At 37.3% G+C, this 19948-nt stretch overlaps 1 protein-coding gene and 1 long non-coding RNA gene across 2 annotated transcripts in view; one reads left to right on the top strand and one right to left on the bottom strand.

Moving 5' to 3' along the window:
• The window catches only part of LOC138043526 (insulin-degrading enzyme-like), a 44436-nt gene that overhangs the window by 22885 nt on the left and 1603 nt on the right, over positions 1–19948 (bottom strand). Inside the window, exons 2-15 of the mRNA XM_068889851.1 lie at positions 19257–19333; positions 18400–18426; positions 17703–17806; positions 15146–15219; positions 12770–12865; positions 10677–10799; positions 10452–10564; positions 9514–9603; positions 9022–9094; positions 7180–7272; positions 6803–6894; positions 5965–6045; positions 2765–2868; positions 1238–1340 (exon numbers count right to left, since the gene is read on the bottom strand). Coding sequence (XP_068745952.1) covers positions 1238–1340; positions 2765–2868; positions 5965–6045; positions 6803–6894; positions 7180–7272; positions 9022–9094; positions 9514–9603; positions 10452–10564; positions 10677–10799; positions 12770–12865; positions 15146–15219; positions 17703–17806; positions 18400–18426; positions 19257–19333 — 1250 coding nt within the window. The remainder of the gene's footprint in view (positions 1–1237; positions 1341–2764; positions 2869–5964; positions 6046–6802; positions 6895–7179; positions 7273–9021; positions 9095–9513; positions 9604–10451; positions 10565–10676; positions 10800–12769; positions 12866–15145; positions 15220–17702; positions 17807–18399; positions 18427–19256; positions 19334–19948) is intronic.
• LOC138043528 (uncharacterized) lies at positions 10240–19430 on the top strand. The gene is made up of 2 exons (XR_011131278.1): positions 10240–10321; positions 18802–19430. It is a non-coding gene; the product is annotated as an uncharacterized lncRNA (long non-coding RNA).

Below are 19948 nucleotides of genomic sequence, written 5' to 3'. Positions count from 1 at the left end.
TTATTATTCATCAGCGTTACAAATTCTTTCCGATTTTGGGGCTCATTTTGTTGAAATTCAAGCACGCTTCCAACAGACCTGTTTACGTTTGTGGGTTATGTACGCGCTGCGGGCCTATTGTCAGCACGGACTTACACTCTTACACTTTTACACTCTTACAACCCGGTGACATAGTGTGTAGTGCACTTATAGTGCACTACCACAAAAAGTGGCAGGGATGGGAAAAACTGAGAAGATTAAAATGGAATACAATAGGGGTTTCTAAAAACTGTTCAGCCTAACAGTTTTACAAAGTTTATATGTTATGTTTCTAATTTCAATTATGTGTGCTCGACAGAAGGTTTTTGTCACGAAGCTTTGATTTGTGAAGAAGTTTCTGGGTTAGCGTCAAATTGCATAGCAAGGGCGAGTAAAACTACTCTGCTATGGCACAGCCCCTTTAAGTTGTTTCATTTACTACGATATCTTTCCCTCAGAAAATGGTCTCAAATCCGCAGTTCAAAGTTACGACTTATATTCTCTCCATTACACTCATTGTTTATTATTTGAAATTGAATATAACTTTACTCTGCTTTCTGTCACGCAATTGTGCTAAATTATCTATCGTCCTTTCTGATAAAAAGCGATTACGTACGACACGCTGTTTGGGGATGGCGCAGTGGTGAGAGCACTCGCCTCCCACCAATGTGGCCCGGGCTCGATTCCCAGACTCGGCGTCATATGTGGGTTGAGTTTGTTGGTTCTCTACTCTTCACCGAGAGGTTTTTCTCCGGGTACTCGGGTACCCCCTCTCCTAAAAAAAACCATAATTTGACTTGATTTGCGTTCATTCTTAATTCAGTTTAGTGTCCCCAATTAGTGCTCCAGCGCTAGAACGACCAGACACTCAAATAAAGTTCCTTTCCTTTTTTATTCACAATGGTATCCTTAAATTTTGTTTATGTTGTTGCCGTTGGAGGAGACCTTTTTGCACTTTATCGCAGGCCTTCAACTTTGTATTTTAAAATGACGTTTCTTATAAACTCTGTAAGGAGAACAGATTTGTCAGACAATTTACTTCCTAGCACTTATAAAAGTTTTGAAGCATGATCGCTTCAGTTTTGCATATATACGCTTCGTGCTTGTTCGTTTTTCCCCGTCTACTTTTCCTACCAGTCGGTTAATGACGATTCAACAGGAAAAAGAGGTCTAAGGATAGGCTGCACGTAGCCTCTTTTTCCTACAAGGAATGACTCACCTCTATGTATTTTGGAGAGATTTTGTTGACCGAGTATTCTGTTCCATACCACTCCTCCTTAAGATCGGTTTTGCCCTCAAAAACCTTGCCACTCACTGTTATTCTGTTAAGGACACAGAAATATATATAGAGAGGACATCACATGACATTGCAGGGAGATATGTAAAAATTTAAACTTAGAATGCTGATGGGATGTGCTCACTCGAACGACTGAGATATCCATATCAACACGAGTTTATAACCAACATTAAGATTGTGCAACATTAAGATCCCACACAATAATCGCAAAGATAACGGCACAAAGTTTCCGGTGTCGTGATCTGTACTCTTCTCTGAGGAAGGGCCAGCGCTCGAAACGTCAGCCACATATCTCTATTTCAGTGGTTCACTTACCTGGGATTACCTGGGATTTTTCTTTTTCCGAATATGTGATATTTTTGTCACGCTACTCAGTACTTTTAGACTATTTTTATCTTTCACAGGTAAGGATATTAGAGAGCTTTAGATTCTAGGACGAGAACGATTACGAGTACGAGATTTTCTCATAGAACAACAGTGAGCGCGCGCAAACCAGCATCATTTTGGCGGGAAAAAAGTGATACCGTCGTCATTTTAGCACGAGGTTTTGGAGAAATGTTGTCGTGTCAAAAGAAGTTACCAACACGGTTGCAGTTTTGGCATTTTTCAATCTGGAAAAGGCTCAGTTACCAGTAATAAGAATAACTGAACTGCTAACAAAGAGTAAGATTAATAGCACGAGTTATAAATTTTCTAAGTATTTTCGCTAAAAACGGACAGTCAAAACTCGTACTCGTTCTCGTCCTCGTCCTAGAATCTAAAGGTCCCTATTGATGTCGTTATGGTTACGGACACGTCAGCCTATAATAATAGGGAGCTTAAGCACGCGCGTTTTTGAGACGCGGACGGCAACCGGAAGAGAACATTTCGCGTGTTAGACAGCGTTGTCTCCCAGATTTTTATACTTATCATCTCTAATGGAGAAAAGATACTGAGAAATATAAATGTGGTTGTGTAAAGACAAGTTAAAAGAGAAAACAGCCCACTTCCGGTTGCCTTCCGCGTCTCAAAAACGCGCGAGCTTAAGCTCCCTATTGGTGCATCTAATTCACGCGCAAAGTCGTGCGGCCTCAGCAAGAGGAAATACAAAAATAAATAAGTGAAATCACGACTCAAACAGGGGGTGGGGGGAGGGAAGGCAAAAGCAATCGAAGCCTGAAGACTCCTGCACACTTGACCCAATTCGATCCCCTAGCTATGTGCAAGAAAGAAAAAAACCGTTTCTTCTTTAAAATCTCTCCTCGGCTAGTGGAAAGCACCCGCAGCTTGCCGTTAGTAGCAAGTTAGAAACAAATTCCACCCTGAAGACCCCCTTCACACCTGGACCCATTCCCCAGCTGTTTGAGAGAACGTAACATTTCCACTTTAAATCTTTCCTCGGCTAGAGGAAAAAACGCACTTCTTGATATTAGTAGCAAGAAAGAAACAATTTCGCTATGAATGTCTTACCTTACTTTTGATGGTACTAGATGGGAAAGGATCATCTTAATCAAGTCGGGCTTAAAATGCTTCATCAAAAATTGGCCTTGGATAACATCTTCTATTCCAAACTCCTACAGACGCACAGAGACTATCAATTATCAATGATTTGCAAAAGCCTGAACGAAAAAGAGCACAATATGAAAAAGGTTTAATTCGATACAATTAAGTTGGAATTTTTACTTGTCTACAAAGATAGAAGTGAGATGAACGCTCATAAGAAAATGTCAAAAAGCTACATCATAATAAAAGTGTCCTCGACCCAAAACCACAAAATAATGGCCCAGAAATGCAATGTGTATAGGGTCAAACTATATATTATATTAAAGCTAATAGATTGAATTATTTGAATAAAGTTTTAGTTTTTTGGTATTTAATATTGCCTTTTCGTTTTGAGGCCTCAAACTCAGAACAACCGAGTCTGCTGCAGAAGCTCCTGCCTCTTCACTTTATTGCGAAAATAACCGTACTTTGTTGCATCTTAATCACAGATGAATGCACTCCAATACCGTGTGAGGAATTGAAAGAAATGTCACGCACGCATTTTTCTGGAAAATATACTTCACAGCTCACCGATTCAAGATTTGAAAAAACAAAAAAATTTGAGCGAGACGCCCAAATTTACCTTTACCGAGACCTTAAGGTGATTCGCTGGTTTTGCATTGCGCAACCCTACTGCGCATAACTTCTCGCGTCACTGGCACGCGCATGATAAAATGGCGGATTTTCATTGATGCCATGCTTCAACCGTCAAAGAATGGCTAGTAGGGACTTTAAGATCTACGACGCCGACGTCAATGAAAACGTCACTTAAATTTATAACTTTTCAATAGTCTATCGTCAGTTCTTCGCGATTATTCGTCTCGTTCACGTCATATAATGTGGACGAAGTATCATAAAAATTAACTGGTACGAGCGGTACGAGCGGCGAGATTCACATTTTTGTACGCACGCGTTGTCGTCAAAACCTCAAATTTGGTGATTTCACGCCGTTGTTGAGGAGAGTAGCGCACGAATTTGAGCTAAAATGCGTGTCGCACGTGCAGCACGATTATTTTTTCCTCTTTTAACCAATGATATTGTTGTTTCGTGGCGTTCTCGTTGACGACCACGACGTAGATCTTAAATTAGGGAGCTTAAGCATGCGCGTTTTTGAAACGCGGACGGCAACCGGAAAAGAACATTTCGTGAGCCAGGACAGTGGTGTCTCCCAGATTTTTATACTAATCATCTCTAATGGAGTAAAGATACTTAGTAATGTAAATGTGGCTGCGAGAAGAGGAGTTAAAAGGGAAAACAGCTCACATCCGGTTAACGTCCGCGTCTCAAAACCGCGCTTGCTTAAGCTCCCTAGTCCCTTCTCTAGAACGAGTACCGTGACCACCATTTTTTATTTCATATTATTTTTTGTTGAGAACGCTGTCTTCATGGGGTAGTAAAAAAATCAGCAAAAATCTATGGGCAGTTTTTTTTTTTTGGCAATTTCATAAAATTGTAGGGAAGGAGCCACTACGAGTTGAACAACTCACAATTAAGTTAAATTCATTTTGGAGTGTTAAATAATCACAAAGGCATTCAAATACATTTTTCAGGTACATACGTGAATTAACTAGAGAGTGACACCAGGCTCTGTGTTATACCATGGATTACAAATAATTTTATAAAATCGAGCCAAACTTGTCAAACATTGGGGATGCGCTGCATTAGATGGTTTTCAATCACGTGAAGAGACGGTCATGTTGGTGTACAAAACAATATCAAATTATGGCTCACATTTTGCATTATCATAGAGTCAAATTCCCAAAAGACTTTTTCCTTTATTGTTCTGTACACCAACATGGCCGCTGTGACGTCACGTGAAAATCATCTATTGTCAAAGTGGCTGAAATAGCCGTATTCTTCAGCGTCGTACCACGGAAGCGAGCACGGTGACCCCCCTTTTTAATTACATTTTTATCATCTCCTTGACATGCTTCAACAGTGTGCAAAGTTTCATGGGAAATCTATGGCAAGTTCTGTTTATAGGGAATCACCTTAACCTGCTTACGAATACCCTTACCCTGCAACAATACCCCAATACTATATTCACCCATATTGATAATGTCATGACGACGACTTCTGTTAGGTTGTCAAAAACAAAAAAAGTCGTTTCTCGGATAATACAAAAAGTTCAACTGACTTTTCAACTGACTTTTCAAGCATCGGCCCTTCCTTAGACCACAAGATTACCTCACAAATCTTTCTTACGGTGGTTAGTTACTGCGATTTTCATAACTCTGCGGAATCTCATCTTCAACCACCAACGGTCAAAAAATGCGTTTTGGCTTCCGTCAATCAAACTTCCAACGCCAAGCCAAGAGTTGAGCCGAGACCTTAGAGGCCAAAATCAACTGATACGTGACACAACCTACTGATCAGCATCTTTGGGTCCCTCAGTACATTCGTACGTTCGAACTCGACGCCGATGGAAAGCCGATGGAAAGTGTACGAATCTTTTTTACTGAAAAACCTCTACAGAGATATCATAATGGTATTTGAGCTGTGAACCTTTCCGGAGGCGGAGTCGACCGTCTGCAAATTCGATTGATGGAAGCCAAAACGCAGTTTGGCACCTAGCGCTTGAAATTGAGATTCCGCAGAATTATGAAATTCGAAGTAACTCTTATCAATTCGTTTAATTAAACCAAATTTTCATGTTTCTCTCCTCATCGATGCACACCACAGTACGTCTCTTTAGAAACTGGCCCTTTCATAAATCTCTAGCACACAGATGATCAAACTCCATTACACAATGGAACACTTTGCGATGTCCATCAATTGAAAGTGACCGTGCATCTCATTTCATCAAATCCCAGACAAAAGTGGCCCAGCACCTATGCTAACACCCCTCCTGGGTCCCTCGCATTATTACATTTCTTTGGAATGACAAATCATAACCTTGAACGTGCCATTAAAAACCTGAAGACCAACTGCACACTTTAACCTGCCCGCCAGCGTCATTCTTTGTTTCTCAGCCAGTGGAAAACTCGCACTTCTTGCTGCTAGTAGCGTGCATCATTACGGTTTCCTGGGAATGAGGGTTTCAAGTACAGTACTGTATATCGGGTAGATTGAAATCGGTCAATGGCCAAAGCCGGCAGCTCTTTTCAAGCAAAGAACTAGTTACTCACATGTAAACAGCGAGCTGTGGAACAGACATATGATCTTGGGTTTTCTTTGTCTTTGAACCGGAACTTGACTTCACAAAGAGCCTAACAAGTGAACAGTATTGTTAACACGAAGAGAAGTGTCTTTAACCTGGACAAAGTAAACAAGAAGTGGGGAAAACATTTCTTCAACCCTTTTCCTCGAAAGATCGGCACATACTCTGTCCAAACTTCTAGTAACCTCCTCGGGGTGAAAGGGCTGCACGTAACATCCCCCCCCCCCCCCCCCTTAAAAGACTGTGACCAAATTCTACCAGCAAATTCAGGATTGACTGCACTGATCAAATAATAGGCATTGATTGGTCCGTGTAAATGATTGTTATTGACAGATTCCATAATAAATTAACAAATCGAATGTGGTTCAGCATTTTCTGTACTGTTAGCTTATCAACAACAATAATCGTCATCACAGTGGTCAAAATGTTGTGGACTCACGAGGCCCAGCTGAGTGAGTTTTTACCACTGTGATGAGGAATATCGTGGTCGATAAGAGTAAACACCACCACGCTGAACCACATTCGATTTGTTTTTTACCAGAATATACAATGTCAAAGAAAATGTTTATTTCAGAGCATGACCAAGACCGTGACACAAAAAAAAGAGCAAGCGTGGTTAAAAACGTTCTCGCAATGTGATTGGTTTATTTCCCAAGTGACGCGAGCAGCGTTGTCTAGACTCTTATTGACATGGCAAATTAGCTAATCAGATTTGCAAGATTACATGCAATTGTGGTAAAAGTTTCACTGACTGATGGATGAATTGATTGAAAAGTCCAAACAATTTTAAACAGTATGTACGGTACCTGACATTCTCTATAGACCCACTCTTGTGGTTCTTCCCTCCTTAGCATTTCCAGATATTGAAATACACAAGTTACTATATCATAGATGTGGTCTAAAAGGAATTGAAAAATCAATACAGATGGTTGACTGCACTACGAAAAAAACTTTTTCGTTATCAGTTAGTTCCTTGATTTCCTTCCCTCGTGACTCAGAAAAAAAAAGCAACGACTTTTTTTTTTAGCAGCAATTACGTGTAAGGTATCACATTGTCAATGTGATAACCAATAAAAAAAGTAGCAAGGGCAAAACTTTCACTTTTAAAAGAAACCTTGTATGTCTTGCACCAAATTAAGCAATGTTCAGCAACCATTACTGATTTGAAGATTTAACTGATTACCTTGGCCTTCCGTGGTAAGTTCCATGTTGCAAATGAAAAACATGAAGCCCTTGGCTCCACCAATTCCTCCAGCCACAAGTTCATTGACCCACCCTGTTGAAGGAACGTGTACAAGAAATAAGGCAACAATTTAACATCATTGTGCAATTTCATGCATCTGTGAGTGACTGAAGCAAGAAAATTAGGTTGTACTGTATCATCAATAATTATTATTTGAATTCATTGTATCAGTCAGATTTGCTTTCTGGAAAGGTAAAAACTCGAAATGATGGCTTCCAAATTTTCCTACCTACAGACGATGAAATTTATTTAAGGTCTTGGTAAAGGTAAATTTGGGCGTCCCGCTCAATGTTTTTGTTTCTGCTTGAATCGGTGGGTTGTGAAGTATATTTTCCCCCAAAAAAAATCTGAAAAATTAATTTGAAACCCGCTAAAATCACTTTCCTTTGTTTCCCGCCATAATCTGCGCGCGAAAAATGACTGAGGTATCATGTCAATCACACGTGAAAAGATTGGGTGTGCGATTTGCGACCTTAGCACGTGCCCGAACGTTGATTGGCTCAGCATAATTGGCTTTCACGTAGGGGGCAGAGTTGTTCAGCAGACCGTGAACTGCACGCGAAATTGTCAAGCTCTATTTTCTAGGGGTTTATTTTGGCGCCAAAATTACAACTTCTCAGACCTCCTGTCCCGACAGGTTTTAAGACATCGCTTCCAAATTTTCAGTTCTAATAGATGATTGTACTTCCCAAATACCGTGAGAGGAATTTTTCGTTTGTCTTTGGAGACTGATTTTATGGCACTTTTTCTGCCCAAATTAAGTACGAGATGAGAGTTTCGACTTTGGTGCGTGATATTTCCTTCAATTGTTAACATATGAAAAATTCCTCAGATGTTATTGGAGTACATTCATCTCTGACTACGATGCAACGAAGTGCGGTTATTTTCGCAATAAAGTGAAGGGGGAAAAGCTTCTGCAGCAGACTCGGTCGTTTGAGGCTTCAAAACTAAACGGCAACATTAAATACCCAATAACTAAAACTTTATTCAAATAATTTAATCTATTAGCTTTAATATGATATATGGTTTGACACTAATACCAAAAATAAAGCGGCGCTACAATTTCATTTTTCTGCGGACACCTTATTTTCCTTTACTGTGACCTGAAGTGTTAAGGCACTTACCGGGGATACTGTAAATTGAAAATCAACTAAAATTCATTCTTGTAAATCAAATCATATCAAATCGTACATGTAGGTTGGTTTTTGAGGAGATGGAAAAACCGAAGTAACTCACTGGAGAAAAACCACTCAGAGCAGAGAACCAACAAGCTCAACCCACATATGATGACAAGTCTGGGAATCGACCCCCGGCCACATTGGTGGAATATGAGTGCTCTCACCACTTCATCATCCCTACTCCATGTTTTTAGATTATTTAAGCAACAGAGGACGTTTTCCATGTTTCCATAGCCTCATCTAAACATGAGGGGGAGTTATGCAAACCCGAGACATAGTCGAGGGTTTGCATAACTGTCGAGAATTCTTCCAACTCCTCCGAGTTGAAGGAAAATGCTGGTTTTTTTACTTCTAGATTGAAACAGATTTTTTTGATACACGCTCATATTTCCTACCAGCCAATCAAAACGCGAGTCCAACAAAACATAACCAATCAAAATTCGTGTGATGTCGCAGCCGTGTTTCCATACTCTCATCTAAACACAGCTACTGACCAATGAGAGTGTATGTACATGTACTATCCTAATTATTCTCTAAAAAATTATATAATTTACAGACAGTGAATCATAAAATCATCCACACAGAAAGACTTTTTGGCAATTACCTCTTGTCTTTAGTTCTGATAGGAGGCTCCCCTTTCCCTCATGACCAAGAAGGTGGGATATGTAGCCACAGGGCTGCAAGAAAGATTTAGAAAAAAAAATTCCTACTGAATATAGTGCAGTCATTGTCCTACTTTCAATATCACAATTCTATGACTTACAAATTAAAAGAGAATAATAATAATTAGCATATATTAAAACAGTGGATAGCGTTGAACGCGCATGCTGATTGGCTACTTGAACTCCGGATATCATTTGCTATTCACTTCCGAGCAGCTCGTGCGCAATTTGTGCCCGAAAATGTTGTTATTTTTACTGTAATAAATGAGTTAAAATCACCTTTTTGCACTATATTATCTCACTGTTTTAGTATACATGTATACTAAAACAACTATTCACCTCAGTGTCGGTGGCTAGTCGTGAACTTCCACTTCGGTGGCTAGTTGCTTAGTATTATTATTGCAATTTCTATGAAGAAAAATTACTTTAATTACCTTACTTTCGTAGTGTTTTGAAACATCTGGTATTGGAAATGAAATGTTCAGATGTTTAATTTCTTTTATTGGCACCACCACGAATTCTACCTTCAAATGAGACAATCAGAAATATTAAACTAATATCAATAATACATGTATTCTGATCCATAAAACTATAGAAATGTTTACTCCACTTGTGTCTAATTGTCTGACTGTACTCTTAGACACAAATTACATTGAATTTGGGAGGAAGAGCATAAAAGCACTTTATGATTGGCAAGCATCTAATTTAGTGCATTTTTGGATAGACCTCTCAACATGACTGTTGCAATGTTTGATTTGGGAAAGGAGAAATGTGGTTAAATGCAATTTAGGCAAGTTAATCTCATGTAAATGCGCCAAACGGTCTTTTTAACAATGTTATGACCTGCAGGGTGGCCGTAGGGACTTGCCTTGCCATGTGGTTGTGTGTGAGCTTTAGTTGTTACATTTGCATTTGCTTGCTTTGCTGATCTTTGTGGATCAAGGCGTTGGTCGCTTATTTTGCAAATTTAGTGCCCAGCCCTTCCCAGGACTTATAAGAGTCAGGCCACTTGGTATTATCGGGATAGTTAAGTATCTCTACTGAAGTTCCTTCAGTGTGATGGTGCTGGTTGCTAACCGCTTGCAGCGCTGCATCCTGCTCAAAGGGTTGCCATGGGAACCTCCCTGCTGTGCCTGGTATTTTTGCAGGCCCCCCACCAACCTTTGAAATGGATAAATGTAGAGGAGCTTGATAACAAACATGAAACAGAGGATTACAAATTTACAAAAAAGTGAATTTCACGTAAGAGTTTAAGTTGATGTAAGAAAACTGCAAAATGAAATAATTACATGTATTTAAAACCAGTGCCAAGATTCATTACAATGGATTCCAAGCAGTAAAAGACTCAATGAATTTAACAGACAATTCCTACCTGTACTTGTTCATCTCCATATGGATGAATGGGAAACTCAGGAATTGTTACACGTTTGTCTTCAGCATCTGAGAAGAGCTTTATGACCACATTTGTCAGATCATCCACAGAGTCTAGTAGAGGGAAAAGAAACTGAGATCCTTGAAAAAATGTTTTCTCATTTTGGATGCTGGTGAAAGTATATGATTGGATAACATCATTCTGAAAAGCATGACAAATTTGTACCTCTGCCAAGAACCACAAGTGCCATAATATTGGCTGAGTAAAAGGAGCTATGAAATTTTAGGAGCTCATCTCTTGTACTGAGACCTTTCTCCTTTGGCCGGGTTTCAAGGGTTAGTTTGTTACCTATGGTCACAAAAAAGGAGAAACAAGTCAGAGTGTAAAATAAAGATCTTAAGTGGCAGTATTGCATTACAATCTCTCAGAAAGCTTCCACAAAATTTTGCAAAATAATGTTAATGTCAATTCAAGGCTGCTGCCTAAGAAAATTGTCCAGGAGCCCTTCGGGCTTCCAACATTAAAAGTTAGTAGCCCGAGTCATTTTTTCAAGAGCCCAGAATTAATTAATTCCAGCTGGAATCATATTTACATGTGAGTGAGGATTAATCAAGTAAGGCGCCCATTCGGGCTACTTAGTTAGAAATTTGGTCACCCGCTCGCAAATAAGGCGCCCCAGGCGAGCGGGCGACCGTTAGGCAGCAACCTTGGTCATAACATACTGACACCACTTTTAAGAGAAAGAAAGATACAATATAATAATTGTCAATATCTTTCATTTTACAGTCTATGAAAAACTGAGACTGGTTGAACTCTTGGACTCCCTCAATAATAATATTATTTTTTAAGCCCATGCAGAGATACTTTCAGCACTCAAAGATAAAATTCGTGCCAAGGGGCCATGTAATATCCTCTATTTATTGCATAATTTCAGAAATGCCTAGCCCCTCAGTCCTTAATGCACAACATATAACCACAATTAAGTATCCTTTAATTTGGCAAGACAGTGCAGTGCAACATAATTTCTTGATCATAAACAAGGGCTAAGCTCTAGTTCAAGCCTACATGTACTGTAGCTTCTTGTTTGCCATTACTGCTTAAACACAAAGATGCACCATAACAGGTCAAAGGTCGGGGAGTGGTACTTTAGTGTGTGACTGATGATTGTTAGTGTCTTGCGTTTAAACAGAAGGAGGGGGCAAAGTTGTGCACAATGCTTTTATAGCGCACCTTTGAATTTAAGTTGCCCACATAATTGTGGAGGAGGCTCAAACCAGTTTTAATACATGTACTATCAATAAACTGTACCATTTGGAAAGATTGCATCTACCCAACTGTTTCACGTAACGTAAAGGCATTTTTTTATTGCTGGAAAGTGATAAGCACACTAAGATAAAACCCATTGCAAAGTTTAAAAAAATTATCTGGGGCACATTCATAGCAACCTTAACAATTGGAAAATTTTAAGGTGGCTCTGAATCCCCTCCAGAGAATTTTTTAAAACTTTGCAGAGACTTTCATCTTAACCCGCTAATCACATTTCAGCAATAACAAATGAGAGTCACCTAACTGTAGTTCGTTTTTGAGACATAAGCCCTTATCATGAAAGATAAGGGCGTTTTCAGATGATTACATGTATTTTGTTGTCATGGTAATTTATTACATCACATTAATATGTGCATCTTGTTCAGTAAGTAAATTTCATATGGTAGGTGGTTGGCATGGTCATAACATTGCTGTTAAGTGAAACAGAGTTGTTGCGTTAATCCTTCTAATAAGACATCCTCTCCAAATTGTTGAAACCAGTTTGAGGCACCTTAAAAACCCTTTCATTTCCTCATTTCAGAGGTACAGTACAATGTACCACTCAAAGGTAAGTTGACAATCACTCATAAGTCTTGCAGCCCCCACTCAAGACTTCGTTGTAGGAATTTGAAAACCTCAATTATTCATTACAAATAAAATTATATTTTTCTCATGGACCAAGGATGGCATACTATATAACCTTGATGTAACAGTCATTATTTTCTACTGGTACATGTACATATGTACCAACAGCTAAAATTAATATTATTAAGTGTGACTGATTATTGTTTGACTAGTAGTCTATAAGATTTTTACATTTTCCTGGTCTCCTTCTTCTTGATTCTCAATCCTTCAAATTTTCTACTATCTCAAAACTCAAATGTCTTGGCCTACCAGACGTGAGAATAAAGTTTGAACTTTGAACTTTGAGTGATACTGTACATAGACATATCCATGACTTAGTTACCCAAGTTTTGTTAATTATTATTATATTGTGATACAATGCACTTCACCTGTTCCAAATCTACTATATGGATGTGAAGGATCAACTGTAGACTTGTCAAGTTGATTCAGTCTCCAGGAGTCATTTAACACATTCTTTAAATGTTCTGTTTGAAATGGAAAAAGAATAGACAAAAAAGGAACATAATAGAAGTTTTCACTTTAACTTGGACTGTACCTCTTCTGTTGTTTTTATGGTACAAGTGAGTGTATAATAAATATTATTATGACAGAATAATTATTAATAATTTCAGATAGATAGATAGATAGATAGATAGATAGATAGATAGATGCTTTACTAATAACACATAAGAGCCAGAAGGCTGAATTGCATATTAATTAAATACAAAATAAATAAAAAATATCAAAATATAAAATAACGTATCTAGAAATTTATTATATAAATAGTTATCATGGTGAAATTTGATAAAATACAAAAAACTAATTCATCAAAGGTTCTTGTGTATCTTAAGTGTACCTGGTGGCTTTATGTAATGGTGGGAGTAAAGAATGCAGTCTGTGAATCTTACCATTAACAATGTCATTGAAAAGGGCATTACATAAGTTACGATGATGTTCATTTATTAACGAGACTAAATCCATGTGAGTAAGTGCTTCGGTGTAATTAAGACTGGGACACATAATTGCTAACGCCCTCTTCTGTATAGTTCCAGTTCATGTGTTTAATACGTACTTTAGTAGCGAATATCAATAATAGAAAAAAGGCACGGCATAGTCCAATACAGATCTTGAACATGTACATGTAAATGGAATGGTATGGTATTAGCTTACTAAAATAATTTAATGTAGCTGTCAATGACATTCACAAGTTTTCTATAGAACAAAATATGAAATTAAATCCTAAAAAGTGCAAAGAAATGTTAATTAACTTCGCGCAAAACATTTGATAATTTTACTATAAGACCAATTGTCCTAGGAAACAACACAGTTGAAGGTGTAACAACTTATAAATAATTACTCGGTATTATTATCAGTAATGATTTAAAGTGGAGCGAGAATATTGATTACATATATCAAAAAAAGCTTTGAAGCGTAGACCTGTATTCCCTAAGGATTCTTTAAAAAGTTGATGTTAATACAGATGGAATTCAAAGTTTACCTGACAACAATAAGACCTACACCGTACATGTATATTAGAATATGGCGTGCAAGTCTGGCACAATATTCCTGAATTTCTTAATATTACCAACCTTTGCAGCCTGAAAGAAAGACGACTCAGCTCTGCTGTAAATATGTTTGGAAGATGTCTCAAAATGATCACCCCATTAACTTCCTCATACCGAAAACAGCAACTAGTGGTCATAGTTACAACCTGCGGTCCGGCTACAACAATAGAAATATTGTTTACGCGTATAGGAGAGTTGTTGCCGGACTCAGCGTTCAGGTTCCTTTATTTCATTTGCTAGTAAATATGTAGATCTATAAATGTAAATAGTTAAGATATTTTTATTGTTTTTATAGTAGTAGTAGGTTTAATTATTTATTGATTGTAAAATTTTTAGCCCTTCAATTCAGTTAATTCTGCAATGTGGCAAATAAATGGTATTTATTTATTTATTTATTTATTTATTTATTTATTTATTTTAGTGTAGAACAGCCTCAGATCTTCATGGGCTACGTTCGCCCTTTTTAATAGAACCAAAAAATACTGTATACACTAGCCTTTTTGATGCTTTCTGTATTACTGAACATTATTTTATATGTTCGTTCCATGATAAGTCACTTGAGAAGGTTACACCTACTAACTTTGCACTTGTTACTACCTCTAGATCTTTTCCAGCAACTTAAACTGGTTTAAATACTTATTTCATTCTTGCAAATGAAATAATTTCTGAGTTGTTTACATTTGTCTGGATTTAAATGGACTCTATTGTTCTGTGACCACTCAGCTACTTTATCAGCACTAAGATGTGCACCACTGATTTCACCTTAGCTTTTGCGACAACCTCTGATGCTGTCGTATCAGGCGGCAAATACTTCCAGTCACAGGTGTCGCTGAGTACTACACGTAGGTCGTTGATCATTTTTACTGGCCTAATAATACACATCGAGAAATTTCTCCTGAATATGATTGGCTATGAGAAAAGCAGTTTTAGGTAGTTAACAACTGTAACAGTAAAGAGAAACATTAATTCAGTGCAAAAAGAGAAAACAAACCAAGCATTTTGAAAGGTCAATGATTAAGGAAATAGGTAATTATGATAAGTTATTACTTTTCATATTGTCACATGGTTTTCTTGTACAATTTGTAAACTACAATTATAATATTGCACTTGCACTACGGGCTTGTGCCCATGCTTATTCTATTCTAAATTGTACTCAAAACCATCTGATTTCCTATACTATAACTTACTATAAAGGCTAACCTGATTCTACAGCATTAACTTCCCTGTCAGTGGCATCTGAATTAAACAATGGACAAAGGAAGAACTGTGCAAACCTACCATTCCAAGAAAAAATGTAAAATCAGAATAATAATTTATTATTTTTAATTAAATAATTAATATAATTTGCAGTCTGTAGGAAGAGGATACAGCTGTACAATAATGATAATGATAATGATAATCATAATCATAATTACAGAAAATTCCAAAATCAAGATGACACTTAATAAATACACGTAAGTGCAAATACATGTATTGGACATGATTGTTGTACTAACAGTTACAGTAACTGTAGTTTAAGGCTGTTCTGATTAACAATTAACAATTATTGGACAAGGTTGAGCAAAATATCATGATTTGTCAGTGGCGAGCAGATCAGTTATTTTGCCAAAGCCAATGGCAATAATTGAGTTCATTATTCTTTTTCATTATAATTATGGCTTGTGTTTGTAGCCGATATAACGCACGCTCTTATTGGCTAATTGTGACTGAATTCTAGGGCATTATTCTCCTGTAAATGCCCACGGGCCGATTACAGGCTTGCAAAAACAAAGCAAAAGGTTATTAAAAAACCATATAATAAACTACTTACTAACCGAGCTAGCTCGAGCCGTACTGGGGAATATTGGCCCTCAGTTGTTTTTGTACGGACCTGTATGATCTCAGGCCAATATTCCCCAGTACGGCCCTCACACTCGGTTAGTAAGAAGTTAAGAATTCGATGACTGAGTCTGAGTTTGTTTCCACAATTTCCAACGATTAAATCTCTTTCTGAAAGCTCAGGAATTAAGCAAACTGCCATTTTCACACAAGAGCGTAGTTTCATTTGATTCAAAATGTTCAAACTAGTTCACTTTTGATTTTTCCTTAGGCTTTGTTTTAGACTATGATAATGAATAATAAATAAATATAATAATAATTCTTATTAGAGAAGGAAAATTCCAAATTTAACTGGTTTGAAAAACTTTAAACCGTGCACTAAAACCACAACCCTTAACATACATACAAAAATTAATTTAATTAATGTTTATATCCTTGATAATTAATAATAATTATGATTAAACCTTGTTTGCTAAGAATATCACAGTCAAACAACTTTTTTTAACTTTAAAGTCTTATGAAAACAGCATATCTTTTGAGGCAGCTGTTTTATTTCCTTGATAATGATTATAAGCTGGGGTTTTAGCAAGATTTGAAGTCGATGTCTAGTTTTAGTTACAAGTACACCCTGTACATGTACATTAACTGACTGTTGATATTGTCAAAATGAAATTTAATCTTAGGTTTGAAAGAATCTGTATTTAATTACTGCAGTTTAGGGGAAAAAGCACAAGATGAATTCTCTGAAAGAAGTAGCCAATGCTTTTCATCGGCTGTCGGTACTTATTGAAACCACCTTTAAGTTATAAGTAATCCAATCAGAATGCTACAGCTGTAGGAATGGCATATCCAAGATTTTGCCAAATAGAGCAAAAGAAAATTAATTATTATTTTTAATAACTAAAATCTGGCTATACAGTACATATAATTATGACTATGATGTCATTACATGTACATTGTATTTATAGCAAAAAAGGAAGTGCAAACATGTACGTACAGGGATGGCACTAGGATTTTTCAATCTGGGTCCTGGGACCCGAATGTTCAGCCAAATTGGGGTCCCAAGCATTTTTTGGGGGTCCCAAAATCTTGGTGACCTTCTGCGAGAAAAAAAGTATGTTTTAAATTATGAGAAAAAGAGAGTAACCAACTTGGAATTAATATTGATGCATAATGCATATGCATAGGACCGGCCTACAAAGGCTTTTTCTAAAGCTGTTACATTCATTCCTGGACAAGAACTCTGTTAATGAAAGAGCACCCTTCCCAAGGGTTTACGCATCACTGGTTTCCTCCCTTAGGAGCAACGAACAGTGACGTCTTTTGCTATATATTTGCATACAGAGACTTGCAGAGTACATTCCTCTGTAGACTGTTCACAGTCCCCTATTTTTCCGTTTGATCGTCGGGATAGAGCACAAACTTTCGCCATCTTTGTTTTTAAAAGCGAGCGCGAACTGGGGAGAGCGATATAACTACCGAGTGGGTGGGGGGAGTGGAGGGGTTCGATAGTTATATCGCTCTCCCCAGTTCGCGCTCGCTTTTTAAAAACAAAGATGGCGAAAGTTTGTGCTCGATCCCGACGATCAAACGGAAAAATAGGGGACTGTGAGCAGTCTAATTCCTCTGAAGAAGACCGCAGAAGGCGGTCGAAAATTTAGTTTTAACCTTTTTAGATGTTTTAAACCCCATTTCTTGGAACTTCAATTATGAGCACAGATCGCTCCAACAGTTTTACAAACAACAGAATATACTGACAAATCAAAGCAAGTTGGGTGAGTTATTTAAGTCAGTGCCTTGCGTCCTGAGACGCATTAAAATTTCGATGATGCATTTTTTGGATTTTATTTGCGTAAAAATGCACGATTTCTGCGTTAACGCGATCCCTGACGTATAGGTGTTGTAGCTTGTAAAACAAATTTATTTCTAAATTTCTTACCGATCCAAGGCTTCATGCAAACACTCATGTTTGATGTCAAAGAAAAAGTTGGTGTGTTCACTCCCAGTAAAGGCATTAGATGACCCACCATTCTCACTCAAAAACTACAGGCATAAGAAAAGAACCAAATGACTGAGAAATTATTTAAAAGTTACACATAATTTCCTTCACAAGAAAAAATTCAAAAAGTATGAGTTCTTGTAATTTAAGAAAATTAATTCTACAAAACTAATATACATGTAATTCTTTCTTGGTTCAAAGAGATGCCAAAGATCACTTTCCTTGCATGGTGTTTCACTACATAGAACATGCTCATAGGAATATAATTTGAGCAGAAATGACAAGTGGCCATGCTATTATCTCCAGAAATACAGATTGATGATGAGATGAGTGTTTCCTATGATAAAGTCTGTCATAATTATGAGGTGTCATGATCTAGACATGGATGAAGAGGTTTCAAATTAGACTACATGTAAGTTTAAAGGCCCAGGTTCACGCTACAGGCATTGTGGTGCCGTGGAACATTATTTTCATATAACATGACAATCCTGTCAAAGGTGAAATTCATCCAATCAGATCACTATGGTAAGTAATGCAAATTCCCATTAATAACAAAAACACACATTCGAAAAACCTGCTGTTTGAAAGTGGGCCTTTAAAATTACCTTGGGCAGACAAGGAACCTCCACGACATTACCTGTGTGAACGAATTCTCAGATGGATACTGCAAAATAAAATGAGATGATTTATATAAATTATATATTAATTAAATTTATATTTATAATCATCGTTTGCGCAGATTTTTGGTTGCAAAATTAAAGACTTTTCCCAGACTTTTTCCAGACCCAAGTTTAGTATATATAGTTTGTCCCATGATGCACTGTGAACTTACAGTAACCACGATGCAATGCTGGTTTAAGAGAGGTTTGAGACTTCTCGGTCTGCAATTGAATGTTTTCGCAAAAGACGAAATTTTAAATAGGATTTGATTACCTGAAAAAATTCGCTTAGCAATCAAGCACTTGTTTCAGTTTTCAAAACAAAAAATTCTCCAGACTTTTTACCATTGTTCCACAATGCCTGTATCTTTATTTTCCAGACTTTTTCTAGGTCTGGAAAACTGGTTTGCCAATTTCCAGTCAGGACTTTTTCAAGAATTCAAGACTCTGTATGTATGATACAAGTACCATCCTTCTTGAAGGCGGTGATGAATGTGGAGAATGTTCTGTGACAGCGTGACTATGTCACGCCAATGAACTGAACTTGTGACATTTATTTTGATTTGTTGCTAAGTTATCGAATTATTTTAATCCCTCAAATTTCGAGTCATGCGATAAAAATCGTTTCTGGAACACGTACACTGTATGCAACAGTAAAATCAACCAATTGTTTTTTCTTGAGTGAATTCGGGACAATAAATGTGGTTATTTTGTGTTACTTAAGTTGTGAGTCTTCAGTGTCACTGGGAGTTTGGCCAACTCGGAAATTCCCCACATGAAAATAAAAGCAATATAATCATGGCAAATAAAATTTAACTGGCAAGAAATACTATACCTTTTGAGTGCCCAGAAACAACATGTGTTCACAGAAATGTGCCAGGCCTGGCAGCTCATCTGGATCACTCAAATTACCTAAAAGACGCACAGCAGAGAAAACAAGATTATCAACAAGAATGTCTTACACATGTACTGTAGTATGTTCAAATAAATAAATGTATCAACGTCAAAACGTCTTGTCAAGACCTTTAACCTTAAGTAATGCCCCTAAGAAGCTAACCACTGACAAATCAAATTGCTTGGCATTTAAAGACAGAGTGTTTAGCTGTAGACCCACATACAGTAAGTGGCACTCTTAAATTTCTTGCCAAGCTACTTGAAGATCAGGATGTATATTAATTAAATATTGTTGCAAAGATTTTTGAAGATTTTTCTAAACGACACAATGTTATTTCCTTTGCACTTCCTTTTTGAGGAATAATTTTCATGTATTGCTTAGTTGTAAAAGGAAAATTTGTTTACACGCTGCTACAAATACTTCAACCTACAAACTGCAGGCAGTGTAGGACTTTCATTACCTAATGCTCCCATAATAATAATTATTGATGACGTTATTTTGAATTAAAATAGCTGTAACATGGTTAAGAACCCCATCTGGCAGAAGGTGACCAGTTAATGTATACAGAGCATTGCAGAGTTAAATTCAGGATCACCACATACAAATCCAGTTGCTGTAATGTTGAGAGTTTT

This window comes from Montipora capricornis, chromosome 3 (genome assembly GCF_036669925.1).
Source record: "Montipora capricornis isolate CH-2021 chromosome 3, ASM3666992v2, whole genome shotgun sequence".
In the NCBI taxonomy this organism is placed as follows: Eukaryota; Metazoa; Cnidaria; class Anthozoa; order Scleractinia; family Acroporidae; genus Montipora; species Montipora capricornis.
The sequence above is the reverse complement of the archived record's forward strand: the minus strand, read 5'-3'. Positions and strand labels throughout refer to the sequence as shown.